The sequence below is a fragment of the Pipistrellus hanaki genome (genome assembly GCF_964339955.1).
Source record: "Pipistrellus hanaki genome assembly, chromosome: 2".
Taxonomy (NCBI): Eukaryota; Metazoa; Chordata; class Mammalia; order Chiroptera; family Vespertilionidae; genus Pipistrellus; species Pipistrellus hanaki.
Window position 1 is genome coordinate 188,245,099 of NC_140504.1, and position 25,864 is coordinate 188,270,962.

General features: G+C 62.2%; 1 protein-coding gene across 2 annotated transcripts in view; it reads left to right on the plus strand.

The window, feature by feature from the left end:
- The first annotated feature begins 452 nt into the window (after positions 1–452).
- The window catches only part of WNT4 (Wnt family member 4), a 28,600-nt gene continuing 3,188 nt past the window's right edge, over positions 453–25,864 (plus strand). Inside the window, exons 1-4 of one of the 2 annotated variants that reach the window (XM_084875065.1) lie at positions 453–756; positions 15,186–15,421; positions 24,942–25,031; positions 25,116–25,258. In XM_084875065.1, the coding sequence (XP_084731191.1) occupies positions 680–756; positions 15,186–15,421; positions 24,942–25,031; positions 25,116–25,258 (546 nt within the window). In that variant the 5' untranslated portion in view covers positions 453–679. Of the gene's footprint in view, positions 757–15,185; positions 15,422–24,899; positions 25,032–25,115; positions 25,259–25,864 lie in introns of both variants that reach the window. The other variant, XM_084875064.1, reaches the window with a different exon arrangement.

Consider the following 25,864-nt stretch of genomic DNA (forward strand, 5'->3'; position numbering starts at 1 on the left):
GAGCGCACGCAGCTGGGTGCGTGCGAATGGCAGCAGCGCTCCGCTCGGTCCGCTCCGGCCGGGCCGGGGTCGGGCTCCGAGGCGCCACCGGGGAGGGGAGCGGGCTGGGGGGGCCCCGGCGGGGCGGCGAGGGCGGCCTGCAGTGCCCGCCGCGGCGGGCTGGGGGAGCTGTGCCCGCTGTCCCCGAGGCCCGGGCGGGGACGGCCGCCGGGTCGCCGCGCCTCCAACCGGGCGGGCGAGGCGGCGCGCGGCCAGGGAGCCCGGAGCCGGCTCGGACCCCCGTCCTCCCGGGGAGGACCCCGGAGAAGCCCGGTCCCGCGGGCCAGGGCGGCCGCTGCTGCCGCCGCTGCGGCCCGCCCCCGGGGGGTGTCCCGGGCCGCTGGGCCCGCCCAGGTAACCCCATCCTCGGCCCGCCCCCGGCCCGCCCCCCCGGCCGCCCGCCCGCCTCCGCCGCCGCCGCCGCCGCATCCCGGCTCCGGGGCGGCGCTGACAGTCTGGTCCGCGCCGGGCGGCGGGCGAGCAGCGGGCAGGGCTGCGGGCAGCACGGAGCAGAGCCGCGCCGCGCCCCGGCCGCGCCCGGCGCCGCACCCCGGCCCCCGTGGGTGCCCACCTGCCGCCCCGACGGGAGGCCCCCCGCGGCCGCAGCCGCTGCCCGGGGCCGGGCGCCCGCGGCGGCACCATGAGTCCGCGCTCCTGCCTGCGCTCGCTGCGCCTCCTCGTCTTCGCCGTCTTCTCGGCCGCCGCGAGCAACTGGCTGTGAGTCCGGCCGGGACCGGGCGGCGGGCGGCGGGGGCCGCGGGGCGGGGCGGGCGGCGGCGCGGGGGCGCCGGCAGGTGTCTCGGCCGCAGGGCGCAGGGCTCGCTCGCGCTCTCCCGGGTCGGTCCCGGCCGCCCTCGGGTACCCCTCCGGGCACCCCTCCGGGCACCCCTGCTGCCCGCTCAGCTCCCAGCCCACAGGCGGCAGGGGTGGCCACGGCAGTGGCGTCCGCACCCATGGGCGCGTGGGGCGCCGGGGAGCGCGAGGGGTGCGGGCGCGGGGCGGACCCCGGGGTGGCATTGTGGGGCGCGGGGTGCAGCCCGGGCCGGGCTGACAGGTCCCGGGGAAGCCCACCGCCGGGAGGGACCCGGGCCCGGCAGCAGGTTAATCCCGAGACGCCCGTCCGGGACTGAGCTCCGCGCCGCGCTGCGGGCTGGCGGGAGGCGTGCAGAGACCTGTTTGCTGGGGGGCGGGAGCCGGGAGAGGGACCGGGACCCAGGGCCTCAGGCCTGGGCTCTCCCTGGGGCAGCAAGAAACAACGGGGAGCTCTTGGGAACGACCACACACACACACACCCTTCTCCGTGTCGCTCCTGGGAGGGAGGGCTGGTGACTGCTGGTGTCTGTGGCTCTCTTTCGGAGGCCTGACCCAGGGACTCCCTGTGAAGGCACAGAGGTGGACTGGGAGGTGCGGGGTGTCTAAAGGGATGAGCCTGGCCCAGTGAGAGTCCCCAGGGAAGCAAGAGGACCCCGACTCCTCCATCCCCCTCAGCGACTACTCCCCAGGCTCCTGGCTTCGCCCGACCCGCCCCGAGCGCTGCCCGCATCTCCTGTGGGCAGCCAGTGGGGAGCCGGCCTCCAATATTGATCTGAAAAGCATGAGGTGGGAAGGGGGTTGGCCAACAGTGTCGCTGGGGTTTCCATGGAGACCGCGGGAGAGGAAAAAAATCCTCTCTGCATCAAGACCAAAGAACAAATATCTCCCGTGAAATTGCCCCCCGTGTGCAGTGGGGCTGTTGCTATGAGGTCATTGCGTCCAGCGCGGCCCCGCGGGCGGGAAGAGAGTGTTCGCTGGGGTCCGAGCCCCCCGGGGCCTGGGGGACGGAGGTGATGAGGAATTCTCCCAGCTGTTGGGAGCGGGGACGCCGCCGAGGCCGCCTGAAGTGGCTGCGGAGCTTTTGTTTTTCTTGGAGCTTTAATTTGATTAACACTTCAGGGGCAGTGGCACAGCGTACGGAAACCGGGGCACCCGCGCGTCCTCCCACTGCCCCCTGCAGACCAGCCCCCTGCGTGGGCATGAGTCACAGAGCCCAGGCGGGAGCTGGCTTGGACTTGGGGGAGCCTGGGGTCCCCTGGAGCTGACTCTTGAAAGCGTTGGTTCAGAGCTGGGTCTCCACAGTGAGGACGGGGTCTGACCGCCCAGCACAGTCACGAAAGGGCAGAGAGAGAAGTGCTGATGATTCCAGGGTCTGACCCAGGCCTTCGGGCGGGGGGGGGGAGGGGGAAGGAGAATAACTTCCACTGAGGAAAGTCCTTGAAGAGCATCTAGTGTTTGGGCTCAGTTTACAGATGAGAAAACTGAGGCCCCAGGAGCTAGGAGCTGAACCCAGGTGCTTTGGTTCCCAGGCAGGGACATTCCCCCTTCGCTGAAGCCATTCCAGGGTCCAACCAGGGTGTCCCAGGTGGAGTCACACCTGGGCATCGAAGCCCCGAATCCCGGCCCCAGCTTTGGGTCACGCAGACCGTGGGGAATTCCAACAGCTCAGCGCTGGTGCTGGGGGGTGGGGTGAGGAGGGCGGCCTAGAGGGAGAAGCAAGGTTGGCAAACCTGTTCTCTGCGACGGCGATGGTTTGGGTTGCCACGGAGCGGTCTCTGGATGACCCCGCTCACGCCTGTGCCACCCTGGGCGCTGGGCCTCGAGCCAAGGGTCTCTGCTCAGCCCAAGGCGGAAGGAGCGGGGGCTCCCCAGGCCCCGAACCAACCAGAGAGGCTGTGAGAGAGGAGAGAGATTTCTGGGTTCATTCGAGACGGGGTCCTCTGCCTTGAAGGTATCAGCCTCCATCGCTGGACTTCTAGGAGCTTGGGGTCTAGGGAAAAAGACAAGATACAGGCTACACCTCGAGTGGGCGGGGCAGGCACAGCTGTTGCTGGCAGAGGAAAGGGTCAAGCGTGAGCCAGAGCCGTCACGAAGTGGGGCAATGGGCCTGGAAGTTAGAATCATGACAACAAGAATCGAATTGTAATAGCGCCCCCTGTTACTCTCTCAACCCTGAAACCTCTGAATCCCATTTCACAGATGAGAAAATCGGGGATCCCGGAGGTAATTGCCCAAAGTCACCTAGCTAGCCGGTCAGCAGCTGAAGGGGCTGATACAAAAGCTGCTTCTAGAAGGAAAAGCTCCGGGCAGGCAGGCATGGTGGCTGGCACTGTCCTTCGAGTGGCTCTCAGAGGGGCAGGGCCTGGCTGTCCACGCCCCTCCTGGTACCTGGCGTTGGGCGTGAGTCCCGGGGCGGCCGGCCGGCCAGCCGGTGCAGGAGCCGGTGTGTGTGTTGTCTCCGGAGGCCTGGCAGGGAGGCCAGGTGTCCCGCTGCGTGCAGCTGCTGGGCAGGAGGCAGCCTGGAACGGGAGGCTCCGCAGCCCGCGGCCTGGGCAAGCCCGGAGAAGCTGGAAGCTGTTGATTAGACTTGTGTCTGGCACCCGGCGTGAGCTGACAGCTTGTGGCAGCTCCCACCGCCGAGGGAGGGATGGGCGGAAAGATGAAAACAGCCCATCAGCCCTAGCCGGTTTGGTTCAGTGGATAGAGTGCCGGCCTGCGGACTGAAAGGTCCCGGGTTCGATTCCGGTCCAGGGCATGTACTTTGGTTGCGGGCACATCCCCAATAGGTGTGCAGGAGGCAGCTGATGGATGTTTCTCTCTCATCGATGTTTCTAGCTCTCTATCCCTCTCCCTTCCTCTCTGTAAAAAATCAATAAAATATATATTTTTTAAAAAAAAAAAAAAAAAACAGTCCATCAGTGGATGGCCTGGACTCTGCCACGAACTTGGGCTCAGAAATGTCTCTACATGTTCCCCCCACGCAGCAGGGCGGTGCTGGGAGTTGGGAGACTGGGGTTCCAGTCCCAGCTCTGCCCTGCATATTGGGGGCCTTGGAGGGGTCTCTTTCACCCTCTAGGCTGCAGCCCTCAGCAGAGCCCTCAGCCCCACGTGGAAGTCCTGGGAAGAGTCAGAGAGCAGACACACTGAGGCCTCGCTGTTGGGAATTTACTGGAGGAAAGCAGTGGTGCGCTGAGCCGGGGTCCTCGCAGAGACCTGCAGGCCAGGCAGGGAGCCCGTTCTGCCCTCAGAGTCAGTCCAGCAGAGCGGCTCAGAACCGGGTCTCTGGGACGGCAGGTAGCCCACAGTTCCATCCTGGTTCTGCCATCGACCAGCTGAGTGACCTTGGACAGCTTACTGCACCTCTCTGAGCCTCAGGTTCCTCATCTGCAAAACGGCGCCCACTCTTGTGAGGCAAGAGAGAGGCCACGCAGGCAGCACCTGAGCACAGCGCCAGGCGCGGCAAAGGCAATGGCGTGGCAGCTGCTGGGAGCTGAGGGCTGCTGCCGGTGAGATGGGAGCCATGTCCCTGTTTACAGGCCTTCAGGCTACTGCTCCCAAACCCTCTTTACTGCAGACTGTTCTGTCCGAGTCCTGGGATGTTACACGGGACACGCAGGGGGGATTTTAGGCTGCCACCTGCCTGTTCTCCGACCAGGGCCCCTGCAAGAGCCTAGGAGAGTGAGGGTGGCCCAGCCTGGCTCACAGGCAGGTCCTGCTGGCCCGAGGAGCTGTGGCTGGGACAGCCGTTGGGTGCAGCCGGGGGAGGCGTCACGTGGCTCAGCTGGATCTGACTCCCCACAGGTGCGCACCTCCCAGCCAAGCTCCGCGCATCTGCTTGCCCGGCGGGCTATGTGATTCCCTTGGCCATGGGCAGAGGGAGGCCTGGCATTCCGGGTGCGGCTCGCTGGGCCAGGGCTGCACAGAACCAGCCCAGATGTCAGTGCCAGCCCCACAGGTAAAGGTGTGGCCTGCCTCCCCGAGTCTCCTGCAGGAAAGGACGCCTCTCTCCCTTCTAAATAGTAAAAGCCCGTCCCCTAGGAGCTCCTCCTAAGGGCTCTGGGCACTGAGTCGCCGTCACTAACACGCCCACAGCCCTTTGCAGCTGACCCTAGGATTTCTCAGGTCACCCCACTGATAGTTAGGGCCTGCCCTGTGCATTGTAGGAGACTCAGCAATATCCTCGGCCTCTGCCCACTAAGAAGCCAGTAGGAACCCCCCAGACGACAACCAGAAATGTCTCCGGACACTGCCCACTGTCCCCAGCAGGGCAAGGTCGCCCTGGTTGAGAACCAGGGGTTTACAAAGCACTTTCACACCCATTATCCTCCTGGGGTCCCATCCCCTCGTCCCCGGCCTTGTCAGAGGAAGGAGAGTGTGTTCTTTTCCGTCCCTCTTCGGAGGCCAGAGGTGCGGGGACTTCCCCAAGGACATCCTGAACGTCAGAAGCAGGACTTGAACTTGACTGACTCTCACACGTTCAGGTCTCCGTGTCTGTAACCCCCTGCCTCTAGCCCCCTCCGCTGTTCTGTATCATCTGCAGCTGCCGCCCAGCAGTGTGGCTGCTGCTTCTGCCGGGCTGTGAACACCTCCGGGCACCTGACATGCGTCTGACGTGCCGTCGGGGCTCGGTCGGCATCCGATGGGGAAAGGCGGGAAGGGCTGTTCCCCCAGAGCGTTTTTGGTTGTGGTCAAATGGTGCCCTGTCTTCAGAGACTTCGAGGAGGAGGGGGGTTCCGCCCCACTTGCCTGGGATGCTAAGATGTGCCAGAGTGGGTGTCAGGGAGTGTGGCCGTCACCCCGCACATCTGCTGCTCTGGCCTCGGCTCCCCCGCTAGGGCACACCCCTCCGCGCCAGGCTAGCGCCGTCTCCCCCTCACCCTCCACTGCAGGCCCCCGGGGACCAGGCTCTGCCCCTGGGGTTTGCTCAGGCAGCAGTCACAGCCCAGCTGTCTGCTGCTGTGGCTTGACTTTCTTCCCTCAACCCTGGATTAGCAATTGAGCAACTCAGCAAGCATCTGACAAGACAGTGCTCCCCAAACCTGTTGAAACTCGCCCAACTCGGGCCCTGTGGGTGCGTTTGGAAAGCTGAGCGTTTGCACCAAGCCTCCTCTCCTTGTTCCTCCCTCTGGGGAGAAAGGCTTGGCCTGAGCCAGCCTGGCACAGCGTTGGCCGGGGAGCCACCAAGGAGGGTGACAGCTGCACACCGCCGCGCCCCCCCCACCCACCCCCGCAGTCACCCCCACTCCAAACACGCTCGCGAGAGCCTCCGCTGCTGCTTTGCTCGCGGGCTCCGCTGGAAGGCCATGCAGCGACCCCGTGGTTGCTGTCCAGATTTCCGCAGGGGTTGCCAGGTTTTTATCTCTGAGTCCTGAACTGCTTCTTCTGTGCTTCAGCCAAGCCCAGGAGAAGGCTCGCTCCCTGCCATGACCCCACGAGCTCCCCTTCCCCATCCGAACCCCCTCTCCCCCCCCCCCCCCATCTCCTGGAAAACTTGAAATGGATCTTTAAGAGTTCCCTGGCCAAGTCAGAACCCCCGCAGTGGAGGGACCTGGTCTGGGGGGGGAGTGGGGAGAGAGGGAGGGACTAGCCTCCTGACAGCTCGTGGCTCAGGAGGGAGCGTTGCAGAGGCCCATTAGGAGCAGCAGGAAACTGCTGATGAGACCAGAGGGGCCTCTTTTCTGCTGTGGTTCTGAATGGTTCTTTCAGCCTCTATTTCTCCCTCTGCTCGCAAGTCCCATCACACGGGACTGGGTCCCAGGAACTCTGCCCAGAGGGCTGGAGACCGCTGGGCATTCCTCCTGATCAAGGGTGCCCTGCTGTGCTGGCACCCCAGGCAGAGGGACAGAATGGCAGCCATCAGAGTGAGAGGGGCTCTCGGGGATGGTCCTCTCAGCCCCCTCCCCAGACACTGAGCCTCTATGCAGGGGAGGGCCTGCTGTGCCCCATTCCGTCACGGCAAGCACTAATTTGTCAAGACCCACTCCCAAAACAAAAACAAAACAAGACCCACTCCATCCTCCCATCAGGCTCTGGGCGTGGCACTGGGGCACATTAGTGGTGGCGCCGGAACTCCATGCCAGGCCTCCTGTCTTCCCAGGCCCTTCCCCGCAGCCCCCACCCCTGCCAGTCACCTCCTCCACTCACAGTGGTCCGGGGGGAGCAGGCGGTGAGCAACTGGAGCAAGAAAGGAACCAAGGTTTTCCCACCTGCCCATTGGGGTGGGGTACGGCTTACCCACAGTCTCCCATTGGGCCTTCAGAAGGGACCCACCAAGGCCCAGGAACTCACTAGGAACCTGGAGCCACCGGGGTACGCGCCCCACTCCAGGAGGCCTGTGCTGGACAGGTCAGCTGGGGTTTCACCCGTCCCCGTCCCCACCCCCGGGCTCCCTCGGTGGAACCAGGGAGGACAGATCACCGGTGGAGTGGCTCCCAGGGCGAGGAAGGCACTCAGACAAAGGCTGGGCAGGTCTCTGCGAGGGAGAAGCTCTCTGCTGGGAAATGAGGAGACAAGTCAGGGTCAGCAAGTGCCCTCGTGTGACACCCACCCACCCCCACAAACACCCTGCCCCGGGGAGAGAAGGAAAATCCGTACCTTCTGGCACAGCCCGGGGTCGTCCAGGCTCAAGTCTGAGTGGCCACTTCCCCGCCCTGAGTCAGCCACTAGCTCCCCTGGGGGGGCGGGGGGGGGAATACTGTGAGAGGGAAATGGGGGAGTGGGGTCATCTCTCCACAGGAAGTGGGGGCCACAGAGCCCCCCGGAATGGAATGTGAGGAGCTGGGACAGCAGGTGAAGGGGAGCAATGGAAACGGGGAAGCCAAGAGACAGGAAATGGGGGTGCTGAATCTCCTGGGGACGGGAGAAAGGGGAGCTAGGAATCCCAGGAGACAGGAAGAGGGGGGCAGGGCCCTGAGGTCCAGGAGTGGGGCCTTGTGCTCCAGGGGAGGCCATCATCTCCCCAAAACTGAGGACATGCGCCTGGAGCCAAGAGAATGGGCCTGGGCACTGAGGACTCTGGTTTTGCTAAGATGGGCAGCATCTACTACCCCATGGCCACTGGGAGTGTCTCCACCGCCCGCCCTCCTCACAAGCTGCCCCTCCAGGGGTTTCAGGCTAGTGGCAGCAACTTCTTTCGTGAGCCCCAAGCTGCAGAGACCACAGTCCCAGATGCTGTCCAGGCAGCCACATACCCCCTGAGACAGCTCCTTCCCCAGGACCCTCACCCCTGAGCAGCCCCGCGCCTCCGCAGTGGTGCAGAACAGACATGGGCTCTGGAAGGCCCATCAGTGGGAGATGGAGCCACGTCCTCCGGTCACTGGTGCCAAACCATCATGCCTTTGTGCCTGGGCCACCTCTGGACCCTGATCAGCTGGCCCAGGCTTAGGAGCCGGAGTGACCTACTTTCAAGTCCTGACCACCCCTGGCTGGCTGCATGAACACCTGTCTCTGAGCCTCAGCTTCCTAATCTGTAAAATGGCGGGGATAATACCCACCTGGGCAGCCCTACGGGGATGCAATACGATACGTGAAAGCACGTGACTATTTGAAGAGCACAAGTGGCAGAGACCCAAGGTGCCTCTCTTCCCGCCATCTAGTCCTCCCACCTGTTTCCAAATGCCCGGGCACACCCGAGCTCGTCCTGGACACCCGCTGGCCCTGCCCGCCTCACCCAGTGTCCCCAGCTCCTCACAGCACCATTACCCCCCACCCCATCGCTCATCCTCCCGGGCCCTGCAAGACCCATCTGATGGTCCAGAAACATGGGAAAAACACTCCGCCTGGCGTTTCTGTCCAACGTCTGCAGTTGGGATCGAGGCTGAAGGGACCCACTATGCCCCATGGGAGTGTGTCTTCCCCTAAGTATGTCCAGCTGGAAAAAAAAAAAAAGTGTCAGGAGCCCAGCACAGACTGCCAATGAACAGAACTGGTCTGAGGGTCCAGCAGGGGGTCCCGCGATGAGGAGGCTTTGAGACGGTGGGGCTGAGGATCACGGTGATAGTAAGCGTTCTAATAATGACGGTAACATGATCCTGCTGCCAACAGGGGGAGTGTGCCTGCCACGTGGACACGTGACTCCTTCGAGCCTCCTGAGATACGAACTAGTGTTCTTTCCATCCTGTAGGACTCAGTGTTTCCCAAAGTGTGGTACGCGTACCCCCAGGGGGACGGGAAGAGTTCGGTGGGGGTACGCGTTGCACCGGAGTTTGGTGGGGATATGCACTGCACCGTGCTTAGCTGCGCCTAATTCTACGTTCTCATGAGTACGAGGGGTACTCGGTGTTACGAAAATTATAGAAGGGGTACGCCTATGTCAAAGGTTTGGGAAGCACTGCGTAGGTGAAGACACGGAGGCTCGGCGGTGTGCAGGAGCTTGCCTCGAGTATCACGGAGATGGGCGTCTGACCCCGCCTGGCCAGCTCCCTTGCCCAGTGCTCCACACTGCCTCCCACGCTGAGGGATGAGGGTGGCGGGGACAGGGGCACCATGGGGGGAGAGGCCAGTAGGATGCTCAGACCCTGGGTACAGAACTGGGGGTGCAGTGGGGATCACAGTTCTGGACAGGCTCCGTGTCACTGCTGCTCTCATCGGCCCACATCTCCCGAGGCGGCCCGCTGTTCAGCAAGCACGCTGCTTCCCTCGGGCTCCTCCTCCCTCCCTCTCGGCCCTGCTCCTCGCTGGTGCTGGTGCTGCGGGCAGGACCGCTCCTGAGGAGGCTCTAAATGTGGCCCAAGCAGGCGGGGAGGCCAGAGGGAGGGGCGGAGAGGCCTGGGCCAGCGTCCCAGCCCCCACCTGGACACCGGCAGGGCCAGGACCCATGACACCGATCCGCTCGGCCTCCCAAACGCCCCAGCTATTTCCCGTCTCCTCTCCTCCGGACGCGCAGGGCAAGGGCCGGGGAGGAGTCCGAGAGGTGCGGGTTTTCCTCCAGGAATTTGTATATTTTCTTTAAAAAGCAAGCAAACCTGGGAAAGCTTGGGACAAGCCCAGCTAATTTTAGTTTCTAATGAAAACAGCAGGTGGCCGAGAGGATCTGATCTCCCTGGCAGGGCCAGGGCCCTCCAGCCTTGCAGGCTGCAGGCACGGGCCGGGCGCGGGGAGGGCCTCCTGGGAGGAGCCTGAAGGACCTGCAGCCCCTGGTTGAGGAGACGGGGCACGAGCTGGCTGGCAGCAGCCTCCGGGGCGGCCCGGGGTGGTGGGTAACCTGATCGATGGCACGGTGGTGGCGAGATCCTGGGTGGCCGGGCAGCAGGTGGCAGATCGCTAAGCCTGTGCTCAGCAGAGGCAGGAAAGCCTAAACTGGGGCAGTGCAGCTAGGACCGGAGAGGAAGCAGGGGTGGTCAGGGCCCTCGCAGGCCGGCCCAGCCCAGCGGCAGCCAAGACTGGTCATGCCCAGGCGCTCTGTCTCCCCGAGAAATGGCTTGTGCAGCCGACATTTGAGCCCAGCCGAGCTCCAGGGTCAGCAAGTGGTGTGGGTGTCTCTGGGGGAAAGGTTGAGCCGCCTTACGGTGCACAGAGGGGTTTCCCGAGGTCCCCAGGACCAGGTGGGCCCCGAAGGGCCTCCAAGCCCTCGGCAAACTGGAAGGCAGAAGCTGTCTCCATGGCGGCCCCTCAGCCCCCCACACTCCATTCTCACTTCCCTCGATTCCTCTGGTCAGGACAGAGCCCTCTGTGCAGCTGCACACACACACACACACACACACACACACATATATATATGATTTTTTTTTTACAGAGAGGAAGAGAGAGGGATAGAGTTGGAAACATCGATGAGAGAGAATCATCGATCAGCTCCCTCTTGCACACCCCCTACTGGGGATGTGCCCGCAACCAATGTACATGCCCTTGACCGGAATCGAACCTGGGACCCCTCAGTCCGCAGACTGACGCTCTATCCACTGAGCCAAACCGGTTTCGGTTAGCTGCATGTTTTTATTTAAAGCCTTCTGTGTGCTGCCCCTGTGCGAGGCGCTGAGGAGACCCCGGGCCGGAGGTGACACTGAGGGTGGCATCAGCCCCCTGCAGCTGTCAACGGGGCAGACCCCCAACCAGGGGACGGGGAACAGAGGGGTCCCAGTCAGAGCTGGGTGTGTATTCCACTCTGTGCCATTCACTAGCCGTGCGCCTCTGAGTGAGTCACTTCACCGCTTCGGGCCTCAGTTTGCTCATCTGGAAAATGAAGCCAGACGCCCTAAGGATGCCAGAACAAGCAAGAAGTACAGGGCCCTAACTCTCTCCACCCCATTTCTGACTCCATTCCCAGCCCCGGCACCCAGCGCTTTTCAGGCAAGACCCTGGGCTCTGGGCGAGCCCAGGTGGGGGTGGGGGCTGGGCGGTGCCTCCTGTGGCATGGAAGGGGACAGCTGCCAGGCCAGATAGAGGCAGGGGTGGTGGGCATCGGTGCCAGCTACGGGGGCAGGGACACTCCTCAACGGAAGAGGTTTCTCAGCTTCTTCCTGGAAGCGGTCCCGGTGACTCACGGCCCTGGCAGCCCAGCAGCTCACCCCTAAATCCCCACTCCTGTTATTTCAGCCCCTCTCCCCTCCTGGGGCCCTGGGCCTAGGGGCGAGGGGAGGAGGCCTCTCCGGCCCATCTCACGTCTCATTCGATGGCAGAACCGCCACCTCTCAGGAGGCTTTCGAGGCTTGGAACCCCCCATCCCAGTCCGCAGAAGCAGAGCTGCCGACTCTGACCGAGGGAACTGGCCACACGGGACCACCGTCTTACTGACCCCACGAGGAGACAGCCTCCAAGAAGGGCGGGGACCTTCCCAAGGTCACACAGGGGGTTGGTGGCTCAGCCAGGCCCCTGCCCAGACAGTCCCTGGCCTTGACCCTCCCTTCACCGGAAGCCAGGACCCAGCAGTCCAACCTGGCCCCTGGCTCATCACGGGGGGAGCACAGGCTGAGATGGCGAGAGGCCAACTCTGGCCCCCCTTGTCACAGAGGACCTAGGGGCCCCCACCCTTCTCCAAGAGGCCAGCCCGGGGTCTGAGCAGGAAAGGATCCAACTGGAGGCCCAACTTCTTGTCCCCCTCACCCCTCACTCCTGGCCCACAGCCAGTAGCCGGACTCTTGGCGCCCCCTGCAGGCCAAGAGTGCCAGGTGGACTAACTGCCTAGGGGACCCCTTCCCTCAGCTGGCAGAGGCAGGGGGGCACGCAGGCCCCACTGGGGAGCCAAGTGGTCCCCTCGCCTCCCAGGCGCATCTTCTCCCTGCCCCTCAGCCGTCTTCCCGCCCTGTGTCCTCAGACACTACCAGTCTGTGCCTCCGCGAGGCAGGACCTGGTAGAGAGGACGGGGAGGCCCGGGGAGGCAGGGGAGGTTGGACTGCCTTAGCCGAGACCACCCGCCTCCCTCCCGCCTGTGCTGCCAGGGGCAGGAGAGATCCTCGCGGTCACTGTGCACCCACAAGGCGCCCAGCTCAGAACCAGATGCAGCAGCCACGTCAAATCACATTAATTTCTCCCAGCAGCCCTCTGGGCAGGAACCGTTATCTCCACTTCTGGGTTAAAAGCAAACAACAAAAGACAGACTCCATCAGGCCCCACAGCCAGGGCTGAGGCTGCAGAGGAGGACAGTGGGTCCCAGGACCACCTCTCCCTCCGGCTGCGAAGGAAGCACCCCCAGTGGTTACCCCAGAGCTTCCCTAAGGTGCTGTGCAGGCCCATGCCAGCCCGGCCTCCCAGCTGCTCCTGGGAACGTGTTAGAAGCCCCGATGCCCACCCGGAGGGGGGCCCGGGCACCTGCGCCTTCACCAAACCCACAAACGTTTCAATGTGGGTCAGTAAGCCAGGGTGGGGAGCCATCACCCTGGTCCAGCCCACAGGCCTGACAAACAGAATCCAGCTGCTGCTCGCACACCTCGGGACGGGTGCACTGCACCTTGGCCGTCATCCCCAGGGTGAGCGAGCCCAGCTCCCAGCAGCTTCTGCCCGCTGCTGTCAGTGCCAGCCCCTGAGCCACAATTTCAACGGCTTTGAAATCGGGCAAAACCAGGTTCAAATCCTGGCTCCGCCTCTCACGACCTGTGGTTTTTGCAAACAAGGTGGATTGCTTGACCTGTGGGTGCCCCGGTGTCCTTCTCTATAAAATGAGAGTTTGTTGTCTTGCTGAGAGGCTAAATGCAATAATGTGAGCAAAGTACTTAGCCCCCTCACTAAGTGCCATAAAAGTTCACTATTATTTTTTTGCCCTGGCCGGCATGCACAGTGGTTAGAGCATCGGCCCACACACCAAAGGGTCTCGGGTTCGATGCCCAGTCAAGGACACATACCTGACTTGCAACCAATGGAGGCAACCGATGGATGTATCTCTGTAACATCAATGTTGTGTTCTCTCTCTCTGTCTCTCTTTCTCTCTCTCTCTCCTTCCCTCCCCCTCATCTCCCCTTCCATTCTCTCTAAAAATCAATGGAAAAAATATCCTCAGGTGAGGATTAACACAACAAAAAAACTCACTCTTTTTATTATCATCCTCATAAAAATGTCCCATATTTTAACAGGGCTTTCTGTGTACTTCTCTGCGTGGTCACCGTTCAACAGTTCACTCCTTCGTTCAGCGAAGGGTTGTTGAGTTCCTGCCCCGTTGCCTCAGAATCGCGTCCGACCACCTTCCACAGACGAGATCCCTTTGCCTCTGACCACAGCTCTTGGCTTCGCCAGGATCCGTGGAATCTTCCCCGCGTTACAGCTGGGGAAAGGGAATCCCCCAAATGGTCACCTTCCCCTCTTAAACCTTCTTTGGACGAGAAGTTTGCGGCTTCCCTGGTAGGATGCAGCAGCGTCTTCACCCCCATCCCAGCAAGCTCCCCCCAGGGGTTTGCGGGCCGAGGGGCCCCGCAGAGGCGGCGGCGGAGGGAGGCTGGCTGATTGCTCTGAGCCCAGGTCTGTGTGGCTGAGGCGGAGGATGCAGGCAGGATCTGAGCTTCCTCCGGGGAGGCCATGGGAAGGTTCTCTGTGCTCCCCTATAAAAAGCGGGGTCTGCACCAGACCCCCTGTCTGGGCATGTTCCTTAAGCCTAGGGGTGTCGAACTCAATCAGAGAAGGGGCCAAAAATCTAAAATCCAGCCTAAATTGCGGGCCGAATTGTTTACTGAACAGTCATAAACTGACAATGTCATAAACTGACAGCGGAGTGCAGTGATGACAGCGCGGTGCGGGCCACGTTGCAAGGCCTGGCGGGCTGGATTTGGCCCGCGGGCCTTGTGTTTGACACATGTGCTTAAGCCTGTGGTTCTCCGTGCTCTGCTGCTCCCCTAAGAACCCATCAGGCACCCCCGGCCGCCCTGCCTGGGAGGTGAGAAGCTGGGTCTCTCACTGAGCAGGTGGGGAAGGGAGGCAGGGAGGAGAGGGGGCTTTCCAGGGTCACCATCAGCTCTGCTCCCATCATGAGACTGCCACTTGTACACCTCCTGTGTGGCAGGGACCCTGGGGCGGGGGGTGGGCTGAAGGGCAGCAGTTATAGCACAAGTCATGCAGACATCCACCCCTGGTCTCCAGTGAGATCCCCCCCTACAAGCCGGTGACCTTGAGCCAGTCACTGTGCCTGCCTGAGCCATAGCTGACACTTCGTAGGGGCTCAGTTAATGCCCTCACTCCTCCTTCCCTTGAGAGAGGGATCGCTTCTTCTCACGGGGCCTTTTCCCATCCTCATGAGCATGTTTGCGTCTTACTCCCGGCCCCCCTGCTTCCTGGGCAACATCGTAAAGTGTCTGTCATGAGATGAGAGAGCCTTCCTAGGCCCCTCGGGAGGAGGACTGGCAAGAGGAAGGCCTGGAGGCTGAAGGAGTTGGGCTCTGCCACTTGCTCTGTCACCTGGGACACATCCCCCCCTCCCCCACCCCCCCACCCTCCTGTGGCCTGCGTTCTGGCCACTCTTTGCATCTGTGCTCCTGCCTGCCCTCGCTGTCCCATCCCCAAGTGCTGCAGCGCTGATGCTGGTCCCCAGCTGGTGGCCCTGGGATGTGGCTGGCAGTGAGGGGCTTGGGTTTGCAGCCAGAAGGTGGGCTCCATGGGGACGGGAAAGAGAGACGCCAGACAGACAGTGACTCCCGGCGAGTGGGCATCTCGGCAGGAAGGCGGGGGAGCCCGGGGCTGGGACCACCCCCGTCCCCCGGGACTCTGCCTGCTTTGCCCAGCGCGAGGCGGAGGCCTTGTTGTGAGAGACCGCACTTCCCGCCTCCGGCCCCGAGCGCTGGGCCAGAGCGCCTGTCGCTGGATCCAGACAGAAGCTGGCAGCCGGGCCCCGGGCTGGGACACGTCGGTTCCCAGGGACCTGGGCGTGGGCGGGGGCGGGGGCTCTGCATCGCATCCCACCCCCGCCGCCCTCCCTCCAGGTACCTGGCCAAGCTGTCCTCGGTGGGGAGCATCTCGGAGGAGGAGACGTGCGAGAAGCTCAAGGGCCTGATCCAGAGGCAGGTGCAGATGTGCAAGCGGAACCTGGAGGTGATGGACTCGGTGCGCCGCGGCGCCCAGCTCGCCATCGAGGAGTGCCAGTACCAGTTCCGGAACCGGCGCTGGAACTGCTCCACGCTCGACTCCCTGCCCGTCTTCGGCAAGGTGGTGACGCAAGGTGAGGGCGCGGCTCGCGGGGGTGCTGGGGGCCGCGGGGGGTGGGCCTCCGCCGGGGGACCCCGGGAAAGATCGCCATTTCCTTGGGTGGGGAATGATCCACTCGCTAGTGGCCGCAAACAGCACCCTGCTCCAGCGAGAGCATAGGGTGCGTGATCCAGGCGGGATGGGGGCAGGGAGGGGGATGTCAGAGGAGGTGGCTGCCCTTCGTGCTGGGTGGGCATCACTCCTCGCCCACAGCCCTGGAGCTGCCGTCGCGTGTGACAAAGGAAGAAATCGAGGCTCGGAGGGTGACCAGCAGAATCAGAATTCAGACCTGACCCCCTGACCCCCAGCCCCTTGGCACTCAGCCTCTTGTAGGCAAGCCCATCTCCTTCACCCAGACCTCTGGCCACCCATCCTGAGAGCCTCGCCGTGCAGCCCTGAGACCAGGGAGAGACGGCACCGGCTCCTGCCTCCTCGGCTCTCGGTCAGGTCCGCCGCAGCCCAGTAGGGCGGTGGCATTCACACTGAGTGCGCTCAGGGGGGACCAGGCCCTGTGGGAAGTGTTTTCACTCGCCTGGCCCTGGGTGACAAAACAGGCCTCCATGTTGCAGAAGACATGGAGGCACGCAGAGGCACAGACCTGGGCGGTGGCAGAGCCGGGACACAGGCCCCCCCAATCCTGCTCCCGGGTGTCATTCTGACCCTCGTGAGAAAACGCTGGGATGCAGGGGACATAGGAGTGGGAGCACAGGGTGGCCCCGTCCTCTGGCCAGGGCTGGGCTCAGAGGAAGCATCCCCCAGAAGGCCAGCCCTCCGCTGGGCCCAGGCATGGGAGCGGGCACTGAGCCAGAGGACGGGGGCCCGGGCAGAGGGAGCGTGCCTGCAGCTAGCTGGAAGGCGCCCTGCGAGCCAGCGGGTCAGCGCTGCCCTCGAGGAAGTGCTGTGAAGCAGCTGCCTCTCCCTCCACTTCCTGGGCGTGAACCTGACACTCCGGAGCCACCGGCGGCCCCCGGGGCCCCGTGACGGGCTCGGGCAGCGGGGAGGCGTCGCCTGGGCCAACCTTTGTCTTGGCACCTGTGGTCCTGGGCAGCGAGGGCTGCTGGGCTGTGGCAAACCGTGTGGATGTTGTTGGAAACCAACTGCGATAGAAATTTGGAAGCCATTCTCCCGGGAGCTGGCAGAGGCCGGGCGGGCACGGTCATGCTTGGCATGGCTGGACTCTGCCGCCCGGAGAAGACGCCGGCTGCGGAGGGTTTCCCGGGACGGTGGGGCGCTGCTGAGGGCGGGGCTGCCCGTGGGGCGAGGCCCAGAGACGAGGCTCAGATAACAGACCCTGAGCGTGGGAAGCCCCTCGGGCCCAGAGGGGCTGCTGTTTGGGGTGGTCTAGTGGGAAGTCAGGTGCCAGGCCCCTCCAGACCCCAGGCCTTGGCACACGCCGTGTCCTCTACCCCAGCACACACCCACTTTCTCCACCGGCTCAGGGGTCCCTCCCCCAGTCTTCCCAGCTCTGCAAGCAGGTGGTTGCTTTTCCTCTTGGCCCTGAAACTCTCGGTTCATGCTCGGGTTTTTCCCTTTATTTTTATACATAATGTTTTGTTTTGAAATAATGTCGAACTCACAGAAAAGTTGCAGAAATAGTACAAAGAATTTTTAGAACGTTTAATCCAGCCGAAACCGGTTTGGCTCAGTGGATAGAGCGTCGGCCTGCGGATTGAAGGGTCCCAGGTCAAGGGCATGTACATTGGTTGCGGGCACATCCCCGGCAGGGGGTGTGCAGGAGGTAGCTGGTCGATGTTTCTCTCTCATCGACGTTTCTCTCTCTCTATCCCTCTTCCTTCCTCTCTGTGGAAAATCAATAAAATACTATATTAAAAAAAAAGAAAGAATGTTTAACCCATTTGCCTCTATCAGCTTCTCTCTCTCCTCCCCCTCTCTCTCTCTCTCTCTCTCTCTCTCTCTCTTTCTCTCTCTCTTTCTCTCTCTCTCAACACACACGCACACTTTTGTTTAAACTAGGGGTGTCGAACTCAATCAGAGAAGGGGCCAAAATCTAAAATCCAGCCTAAATCGCGGGCCAAATGGTTTACTGAACAGTCATAAACTGACAATGTCATAAACTGACAGTGGAGTGCAGTGATGACAGCGCAGTGCGGGCCACAGTGCAAGGCCTGGCGGGCTGGATTTGGCCCGCGGGCCTTGTGTTTGACACATGTGGTTTAAACCATCGGTGTTCACACGGCTTCTGTGGCACCATTTAGACTGCACCGTGAGCCTGTCTCCCCGCCCCACGCCCCGGTCCCCACCTCCAGCTCTTCCAAGGCGAGGGCGGTACCCAGCACATGGCCCAGCCTGGATGCAGGGGACGGTTCCTGGGGGTCTTCCAATGACAGGAAGCGGGTCCGGGCAGGGACTGGAAGGGGCATGGGTCGGTGCTGGCCTGCAGCCGGGAGGGACCCCATTCCTCCTCCTGTGCTGTGACAGGAGCTGAGGAGGGGGCCCAGCCCGGGCTCAGCACGCTGGGGAAGACCCTGAGAGCCGGCCGGGCGTGGCTGGAACCTGCTCCGGTTACAGCTGGGGGGGCTCCCTTAAGCGTCCAGTCCCCTCCGGGCTGAGGCAGGGGGCCCGCCCCCCAGGCCCAGCACCCCGGGCCGCCGTGTCTGCGGGAGTCTGTCTGCCTTCCATCCCTCTCCTCACCTTTGTGCCTTTCGTTTTCTTCCTGAGTAAACCTCCTCTTGGGAAAGCCTTCCTGTGGCTCCAGAGCGGAGGGACGTGTCCCCCCGAGGGCTCGGTGCTGCTCCCAGAGGGTGAGGGCGGGTGAGGCAGCTGAGGGAGCGCGGGGCAGGCATGACCTCGGGCAGTGACCTCACTCCTCCGGGCCCGGCATCCTCACCTGTCAGCGAGCCCGGCAGGTGTGCTGACCTCACGCGGCGTCCCGAAGATTCGGTGACGTCATGCATGGCAGCACTCAGCGGAGACCCTGACCCTGAGCAGCCGACCATCATCACCAGCTGCTGTCGTTTTTGGCGGTGGCAGCAGCGGCAGCCGGCCTGGGCAGGCCTCCCTCCCAGCCCCCAGCTCTGGGGACTGGGGGGCTCGGCCAGGACCGCATTCATGAGCTGCCTGGCTGGGGTCGTGACCTCAGGTCCAGGAGAGGTCACCGCTGACAGGTGGCCCCCGGGGCCAGGAGCCCCGGGGGCGGAGGGCCTCCTGCATGCTGTCTGCATCGCATCGCACTGACTCTGAGCGTGTGCAGTCTCGTTCCCATTTCACGGCTGAGAAAGGGGCTCCAGGACCTGTGGCATCTCGGGTGAGGTCCTTCCAGCCCCAGGCCTCACGGTCCTGCTCCCTGTAAGACGGGACAATCCCAGACCAACCTCCTGGGCCTCCCGCCAGGACTCGGCGAGATGACGCCCCTGGAGGGCTTTCGGGCTTCCCACCCCCAGCAGCAGCGGCCACCCTGCTTCCGTCCTCCTGGGGCAGGACAGACAGATGGTGGAAAGATGGTGCCTGGTGAGGACAGTGTGTAAGTTAGGGCCAAACGGTGGGTTCTAGGCTGGAAATGTGGTAAAATTGGTGTCTGGGGAAGCCAGGAATGGGGCAGGAATTGGCAGTTCTTGGCTGAGCAGGCATTAAGGGCCAGGTGCGGGATGGCCTTCGTGTTTTAGTCACTGCTTCTCCCGGTGCCCAGAGCAGCGCCTGCAGCGCAGGAACTGAGGATACTCGCTGAATGAATGGGGGGGGGAGTCTGTGAGGGCTGAGGCTGCCCTGAGCAGGGCAGAGCAGGCGGAAAGGCGCACAGACTGCTCCTCTCCGGCTCCCCTCCACCTGCAGACAGCCCGGCCTCCCTGCCTCTCTGCCTCTCTCTCTCTGTGGCCTTCACCGCGTTCCTGTCCTGAAAAAGGGACTCGGTGAGCCCTGCGGCCCCTCAGGCTCCGGCTGCCGTGGCTGGGAGGGGATGTGGTGCCCTGGCCCTCGCAAAGAGAAGATTCAAAATCAGGCCCATCTCTCCATCCCCACCGTCTAGCATCCTAGGACAGGGGTCGGCAAGCCGCAGCTCGCAAGCCACGTGCTTTGGCCCCTTGAGTGTGGCTCTTCCACAAAATACCACGTGCTCCCCCGCACGTACAGGGCGATTGAAACCTCGTGGCCCATGCACAGAAGTCGGTTTTCGGCCTGGGCAAGTCTGTTTTGAAGAAGAGGCGTTAGAACACTCAGGGGGCCAAAGAGCCGCATGTGGCTCTCAAGCCGCCTTTTGCCGACCACTGATCTAAGACACCTTACTGGCTGTCGCCTCAGGCTGGATTTAGGAAGTGAATGCTTCCCTAGCCAGTTTGGCTCGGTGGATAGAGCGTCGGCCTGCGGACTGAAGGGTCCTGGGTTCGATTCCCTAGGTTGTGGGCTCAATCCCCGGTAGGGGGTGTGCAGGAGGCAGCCAATCAATGATTCCCTCTCACTATTGATGTTTCTGTCTCTGTCTTTCTCTCTCTCTCTGTCTCCCTCTCCTTTCTCTCTGAAATCAATAAAAATATATTTAAAAAAAAAAAAAAAAAAGCTTTTTAAAAAAAGAAAGAAGGAAGTAAATGCTTTTCAGTCCAGGGCGGTGACTCACTGAAACCCGTATTCTCTCTCATATTTGTCCTCAGTATTTGCATGACGTTGGCCCTGGAGGGTGAGAAGTGCCTTCCCTGGTGGCCTCTCCGGCCCCCCCTCGGTGCCATCGGAAAATCTCTGGGACGTCCTTGCCACTGGGAGTTCCCGGAGGCTGAACTCACCTCCGGGCCCCAGGGCTGGCCTGGGCCCAGCTCACAGCAGGTGGTCGGTGACGGCGGGTGAGGCGGCGGCAGGAAGGAAGGGTCTCTGCCCGAAGGCAAAGGCACGTCAGCTGACTGGCCTCCCGGTGCCCCACCGACACTGTTTGCAAAGGAGTAAAGTGGCACCGATCACCCACCAATAGCCTCGCAATAGCTACTGTGCCCTGAGCACTCACTCTGAGCCAGCCACTAGACTGAGCACAGTCCCACTTTACCTGACTGGATTTCCAGAGCCAGCTGCCGAGTCAGTGCTGTCAGCAGCCCCGTGCTATGGGCAGAGAGCCGACGGCTCACGTCAGGGAGTGGCAGCGCCAGGACTCCATCTCAGGCCTGCCTGGCAGGCGAGCGCCCCGCTCTTTCCCACCCCACCCCGTCTGTGAGGGGCCTGCTCTGTGCCCAGCCTGTGCTGGGGGCGGGGGGCTGGGGGCTGGAGGAGAAGTATGAGGAACAGCCTGGTCCCAGGAGCTTCTAGCCTGGCTGCAGAGGCCAGGCAAACCCACGGGACACGTGGAAGATAAAACATTCTGCGACCCCATCCTGATTGCACAGGCAGGCCAGGGAGGGCAATGTGGGAGGGAAGTGCGGGAGACGTGCAGGGTCTGCCTGCGGGCAGCAGGATTTCCCAGGTTCCAATTGGGAACGAGGCTCAGAGAGGAAGGTCACCCCATAGGAAGAGTCTCAACATGCCTTGTCCAGCCCCGAGGCCTCTCCGCTTCCCCCAAAAGAGGCTTCCTGGAGGTGATAGAGTCAGGATTCAGACACAGGTTGATTTCAAGAAAAAGTGAGTTTTTGCAGATAAGAAAGCAAAGGACCCTGGCCGGTGTGGTTCAGTGGTTGAACGTTGACCTATAAACCAGGAAGTCACGGTTTGATTCCTGGTCAGGGCACATGCCCGGGTCTACAGCCTCATTCCCCAGGTTGGGGTATGGGGAAGGCAGCCAATCAATGATTCTCTCCCATCATTGTTGTTTCTCTCTCTCTCCCTCTCCCTTCCTCTCTAAAATCAATTTAAAATATTTATATATTTTTAGTAAAGAGAGAGCAGGGAACTGGAAAGGCAGACTGGAGCAGGGACAAGGAGAGAGTGGAGAACGCTAGTACTGTCTTTCTGAGACCAGTGCCTGTCCTGCCCACTCCCTCGGACCACCACTGAGTCTGCTTTGGACACATGTGAGCTCTGCTGGGAATGGCACTTCCACCAGGACACCTGGTGCCGGGGGGTCACCATGCCCAAGACTTCCTTTCAGAGCAACTCAGCCTCGTCTGCTTCTCCTCCAGACCCTCCTTCCCGCCAGGATGCACTTCCTCCTGACACCTGGGAGAGGCATCGCAGGGGATGTGCTCAGAAGAACACAGGCCTTGGGTCAAACGGGTCTTGTTCCAGTTCCCTCTGGGCCACGGACTGGCTGGGGGACCCCAGACGGGCCACTGGGCCTCCCTTTTTCCTCTGGAGAGCAGAGCTGGTTGCTAAGGCGGTTGTGAGCAGTAGACAGTCTATGCAAAGGCCCCTCCGAATCGGGGAGCTACTGCTGGATCCACAAGGCAGCTCTGAACTCCCAGCCCCAGGCACCCAGCACCTGGGGAGATGGCGCTGAGGCGGGACCGGAGGGCACACGGCAGTTAGACCAGTGGCAGTGGCAGAGGAGGTGCCCTGGGAAGGAGCAAAAGCAGGAAGAAAGGAGTTGGGTGTGGGGTGGCAGATGGCTCGATGGGAGAGGCAGGCGGTTGCGGGGCAGCTGCTGGCACCTGGGAGAGTCCTGCCTTACCCTGGGCCGGCGCTGCTGTCCCCAGAGGACAAAGCCAGGCCTGTCTCTCTCCGCAGCTGGGACAGGCCAGCCTCCCAGGCAGCAGTTATCTACCACGTGGCTGGGAGCTCCCTGCTGCTGCGCTCGCAGGCCCTGCAATCCGTTTCCCCTCTCAGCAGTTTCCTCTCTCAGCAGTCACTACCAAGTGCCCGCTAGTCAGCAAGGCTCCAGCCTGGCACCCACAAAGAGACAGAGCCGGGAGGGCCGCAGCAGTAGAGGCAATGGGCTGGGAGAAAAAGCTGGAGGAGCCACTGCCACCGGCGTTAGGGGCACGGGGGCGTGGCCACGGTCTCCAGGTCTCTGGGGCCTCCTGGGCTGAGCACAGGGGCCAGCGGCTCACCACCACCAGTAAGAACCCACGAAAGGAACCGGGCTTGTCCTACAGCATGTGAGACTGAAGGGTAGACCTAAGGAAGTCCTTCTTGGCTTCAGGTGCTGAGAAGCGGAGAGGTGGTAAGAACGTGGCTGGTGTTCTGTTGTTCTTGTTGTTTTTAATATGTTTTTATTGAGTTCAGAGAAGAAGGGAGAGGGAGATAGAAAGATCAATGATGAGAGGCTGCCTCCCTCCTGCAGGGCCCCCACTGGGGATGGAGCTGGCAACCTGGGCATGTGCCCTGACCGGAAATCGAACCATGACCTCCTGGTTCACAGGTCGATGCTGAGCCGCTGAGCCACGAGGCCAGGCGAGAGCGGCTGGTGTTTATTCCCAGGGGCTCCGCCCGGAGGCAGGATAGCATCAAGGTTGAAAGCACTGGAGCCCTGCCTGACTGCAGGCTTTGGTTCCGCCACGTCCCAGCTGGGTCTTGTTGGACAAGTTGCTTCACCACTCAGTGCCTCAGTTTCCTTGGCTGTACAATGAGGAAACTGGGGATTTCTTCATAGAGATGTTGTGAAGAGTATACAAATTGTGTCAAGTGCTTAGTGCCCAGCACAGAGTACGCGTTCTCTAAGCTTCAGCTCTTTGGATTCCAGAATCTATCTTCCTTCCAGAATCTCTTCCGTCAGGCCCACTCCCAAGCGAGAAAACCAGAGCATCTTTGTCCCGAAGCTAGAGCAAGGGGCCCCAGAGTCCTGGCTGACAGATGGGTATTGGTTTGGGGGATGAGGCAGAGGTCTCCCGGAGCAACCTTTCCGGGCGCCCTGCACCCCAGGGCCAGCAGCGCTCAAGGGAAGCGGTGAGGCCAGAGCTGGGTGGGCCCAGGCTGCCTGAGAGCCCGGAGAAGCAAGGGAGAGAGAGGACCACATGGGGCCAGAGCTGGGGCCCATGGCCCTATCTCCTGCTCTCCCTCCCCGCCTGGTCTGTGGGGCAAAGAATTGTGCTGGTTCAGGCCTGGAAATACCAGAAATACCAGAAACTAAAGTCGTCTCTCTTTGGGCGGCCACAGCACAAAACCAACCAACATGATCCTGCTATTAACCTCGATTAACTTGGAGAGGATTCTATCTCGGACTGTCGAGGCCCCGGTGGCCCCAGCCAAGGCCCCTGATGCCGGCCCAAATTGGCCAGGGCAGGGCAGAGGGCGGGCAGTGGAGAGCGGGTGGTGGGCCGTATCCCCAGTTCAGGGGCTGAACCGGGAACAGGGCATCCTGAGCCACCAGGGCCTGAGCTGCCCCCACCCCAGCTCGGCTTTTTCTGCTGCCCGTCCACAGACACGGGCACAGAGGAGGTGATTGTTCCCGTCTGACCACGGCGACTGCTCCCCAGGGCAGCCGAGCGCGCAGGCCTGGGTGTCGCAGAGGTAATTGCCAACCACGGGGCCAAAACCTGCCCCCTCCACTCCTGCGGACACAGACGCTCCAGCGAGAGACAGAAGGACAGTCACGGGCACACAGAGGCCCTCACAGGGCCCGGGAGAGGAGCGGGGCCTGTCTGGTCACACTCCCGGCCAGCCATGCACACACGCACCACACTTGCGCTACACACACAGGCACACTCCCTCCCACCACCCACACCCCAGAAAGAGGCTCCACAGAAGCTACACCCCGAGGCACAGTTCCTAGGAGGATAAAAACACCCATTCAGGCAGGGGGCGAGGGCAGGCACCAAAATAGAACTCTGAGAAGTTCTGGGCGGAAGGGAAAGACGGGCCCAGAGGCAGACGGACTGCGTCTGAGTCCTGCTCCTGTCACTTCCTCGCCGGGTGCTAGGACCAGATCTCTCCCCGCCCAAATCTGCACTGTGCCCTCTGTGAAACGGGCACAGATAAAGGGCCCATTGGGAGGAGGGCCTGTCCTCATGGGCTGGGCCCCTGGTGGAGAGCAGCGGCCACTGTGATTACAACTTACCCTTAGAGATAAGGAAGCAAGAGGAAGTCAGGGATGAGCACAGCCTGAGCAGGAAGGGCCGGGGCAGTACCCTGCGACAGGGGACCCTCAGAGCTGGGCAATAGGCACTGGGAGAACTCTGGTCTTAGAGGGAGCCTGCCACGTCACAGCCCTGTCGCCTGGGTAAGTCAGTTCTCCTCTGTGAGCCTCTGTCGAAGATGACAATGTGAACACTGCTAGCCTTCTGCAGGGGTTGTGAGGGCAGTAACCCCACAGACGCTAACAGCGATGACGCTGGTCTGCCTGCCTGCTCAGCCGGGTACCGCGTGACCAGGGACAAATTGATCTCTCTGCGGGATGGGGACGGCGGCAGTGCTGACCTCACAGGCGCTGTGAGGCCGACATGCTCAGCACCGGTCAGGATGCTGGATGCAGCCAGTGTCCTCAGCATCTGCGTGGTGAGAATGGTGGCCAGCAGTGTCCCGCCTGGCCCATGGAAGGTGGATCTCTCCGGGGCCTCCGGCGTTCAGGTCCCAAATACCCTCCACCTCTGCAAAGGAGGGTGCAGGGAGGAGCCCCGGGACCCAGCCTGCCCTCCCTCTGCCGCCCACAGGGACTCGGGAGGCGGCCTTCGTGTACGCCATCTCTTCGGCAGGTGTGGCCTTCGCGGTGACGCGGGCGTGCAGCAGCGGGGAGCTGGAAAAGTGCGGCTGTGACCGGACAGTGCATGGGGTCAGCCCCCAGGGTAAGTGCGGGAGGTGGGGAGGTGTGAGTGGGAGAGCAGGGGCCCGGCCGGCACTCACGTGGCCCCTTCTGCCCCACGCCCCAGGCTTCCAGTGGTCGGGATGCTCGGACAACATCGCCTACGGCGTGGCCTTCTCACAGTCGTTCGTGGACGTGCGGGAGAGGAGCAAGGGGGCCTCGTCCAGCCGGGCCCTCATGAACCTCCACAACAACGAGGCCGGCAGGAAGGTAGCTGGCACTTCTTCTGTCCCCATCACCCTGGGGCAGGGCGGACTCAGGAAGGTCCCTGAAGCACTCTCCCCCCCACATGCCACCCAGAAAACATCTGCTCAGGCTCTCACCAGCCCAGGCCCTCCCGGGAAGGCAGGGGAGCAGGAGCAGAGAGTGGCCCCCTGCACAGCACACACATCCCACCACGTATGGATGTGCACAGGAGTGTGTCCCATCCCTCTGCCACACGCACACCCCTAACAGGGAGCACGCTAGGATTTGAATCCTGTGTCATAGCAAAGGTCATTGCTTCTCTCGGATACCCTTGCCTTCCCAATACCTACTCAAGGTTCCTGTGCAGATTCAATGCAAGTGTGTTCTTCCCCATCATGCCACCTGCCACTTGCTGTTTCATATGACACTGCCCTTTAAAATGTCTCTCCCTTGCCTGGCCGGTGTGAGCATCAACCCATAAAGATTCCCAGTCAGGGCACGGTCAGGGCACATGCCCAGGTTTCAGGCTCAACCCCCAGTAGGGGGCATGCAGGAGGCTCAACCCCCAGTAGGGGGCTCTCTCCCTAAAAATCAATGAAAACATATTTTAAAAAATAAAATGTCTCTCCC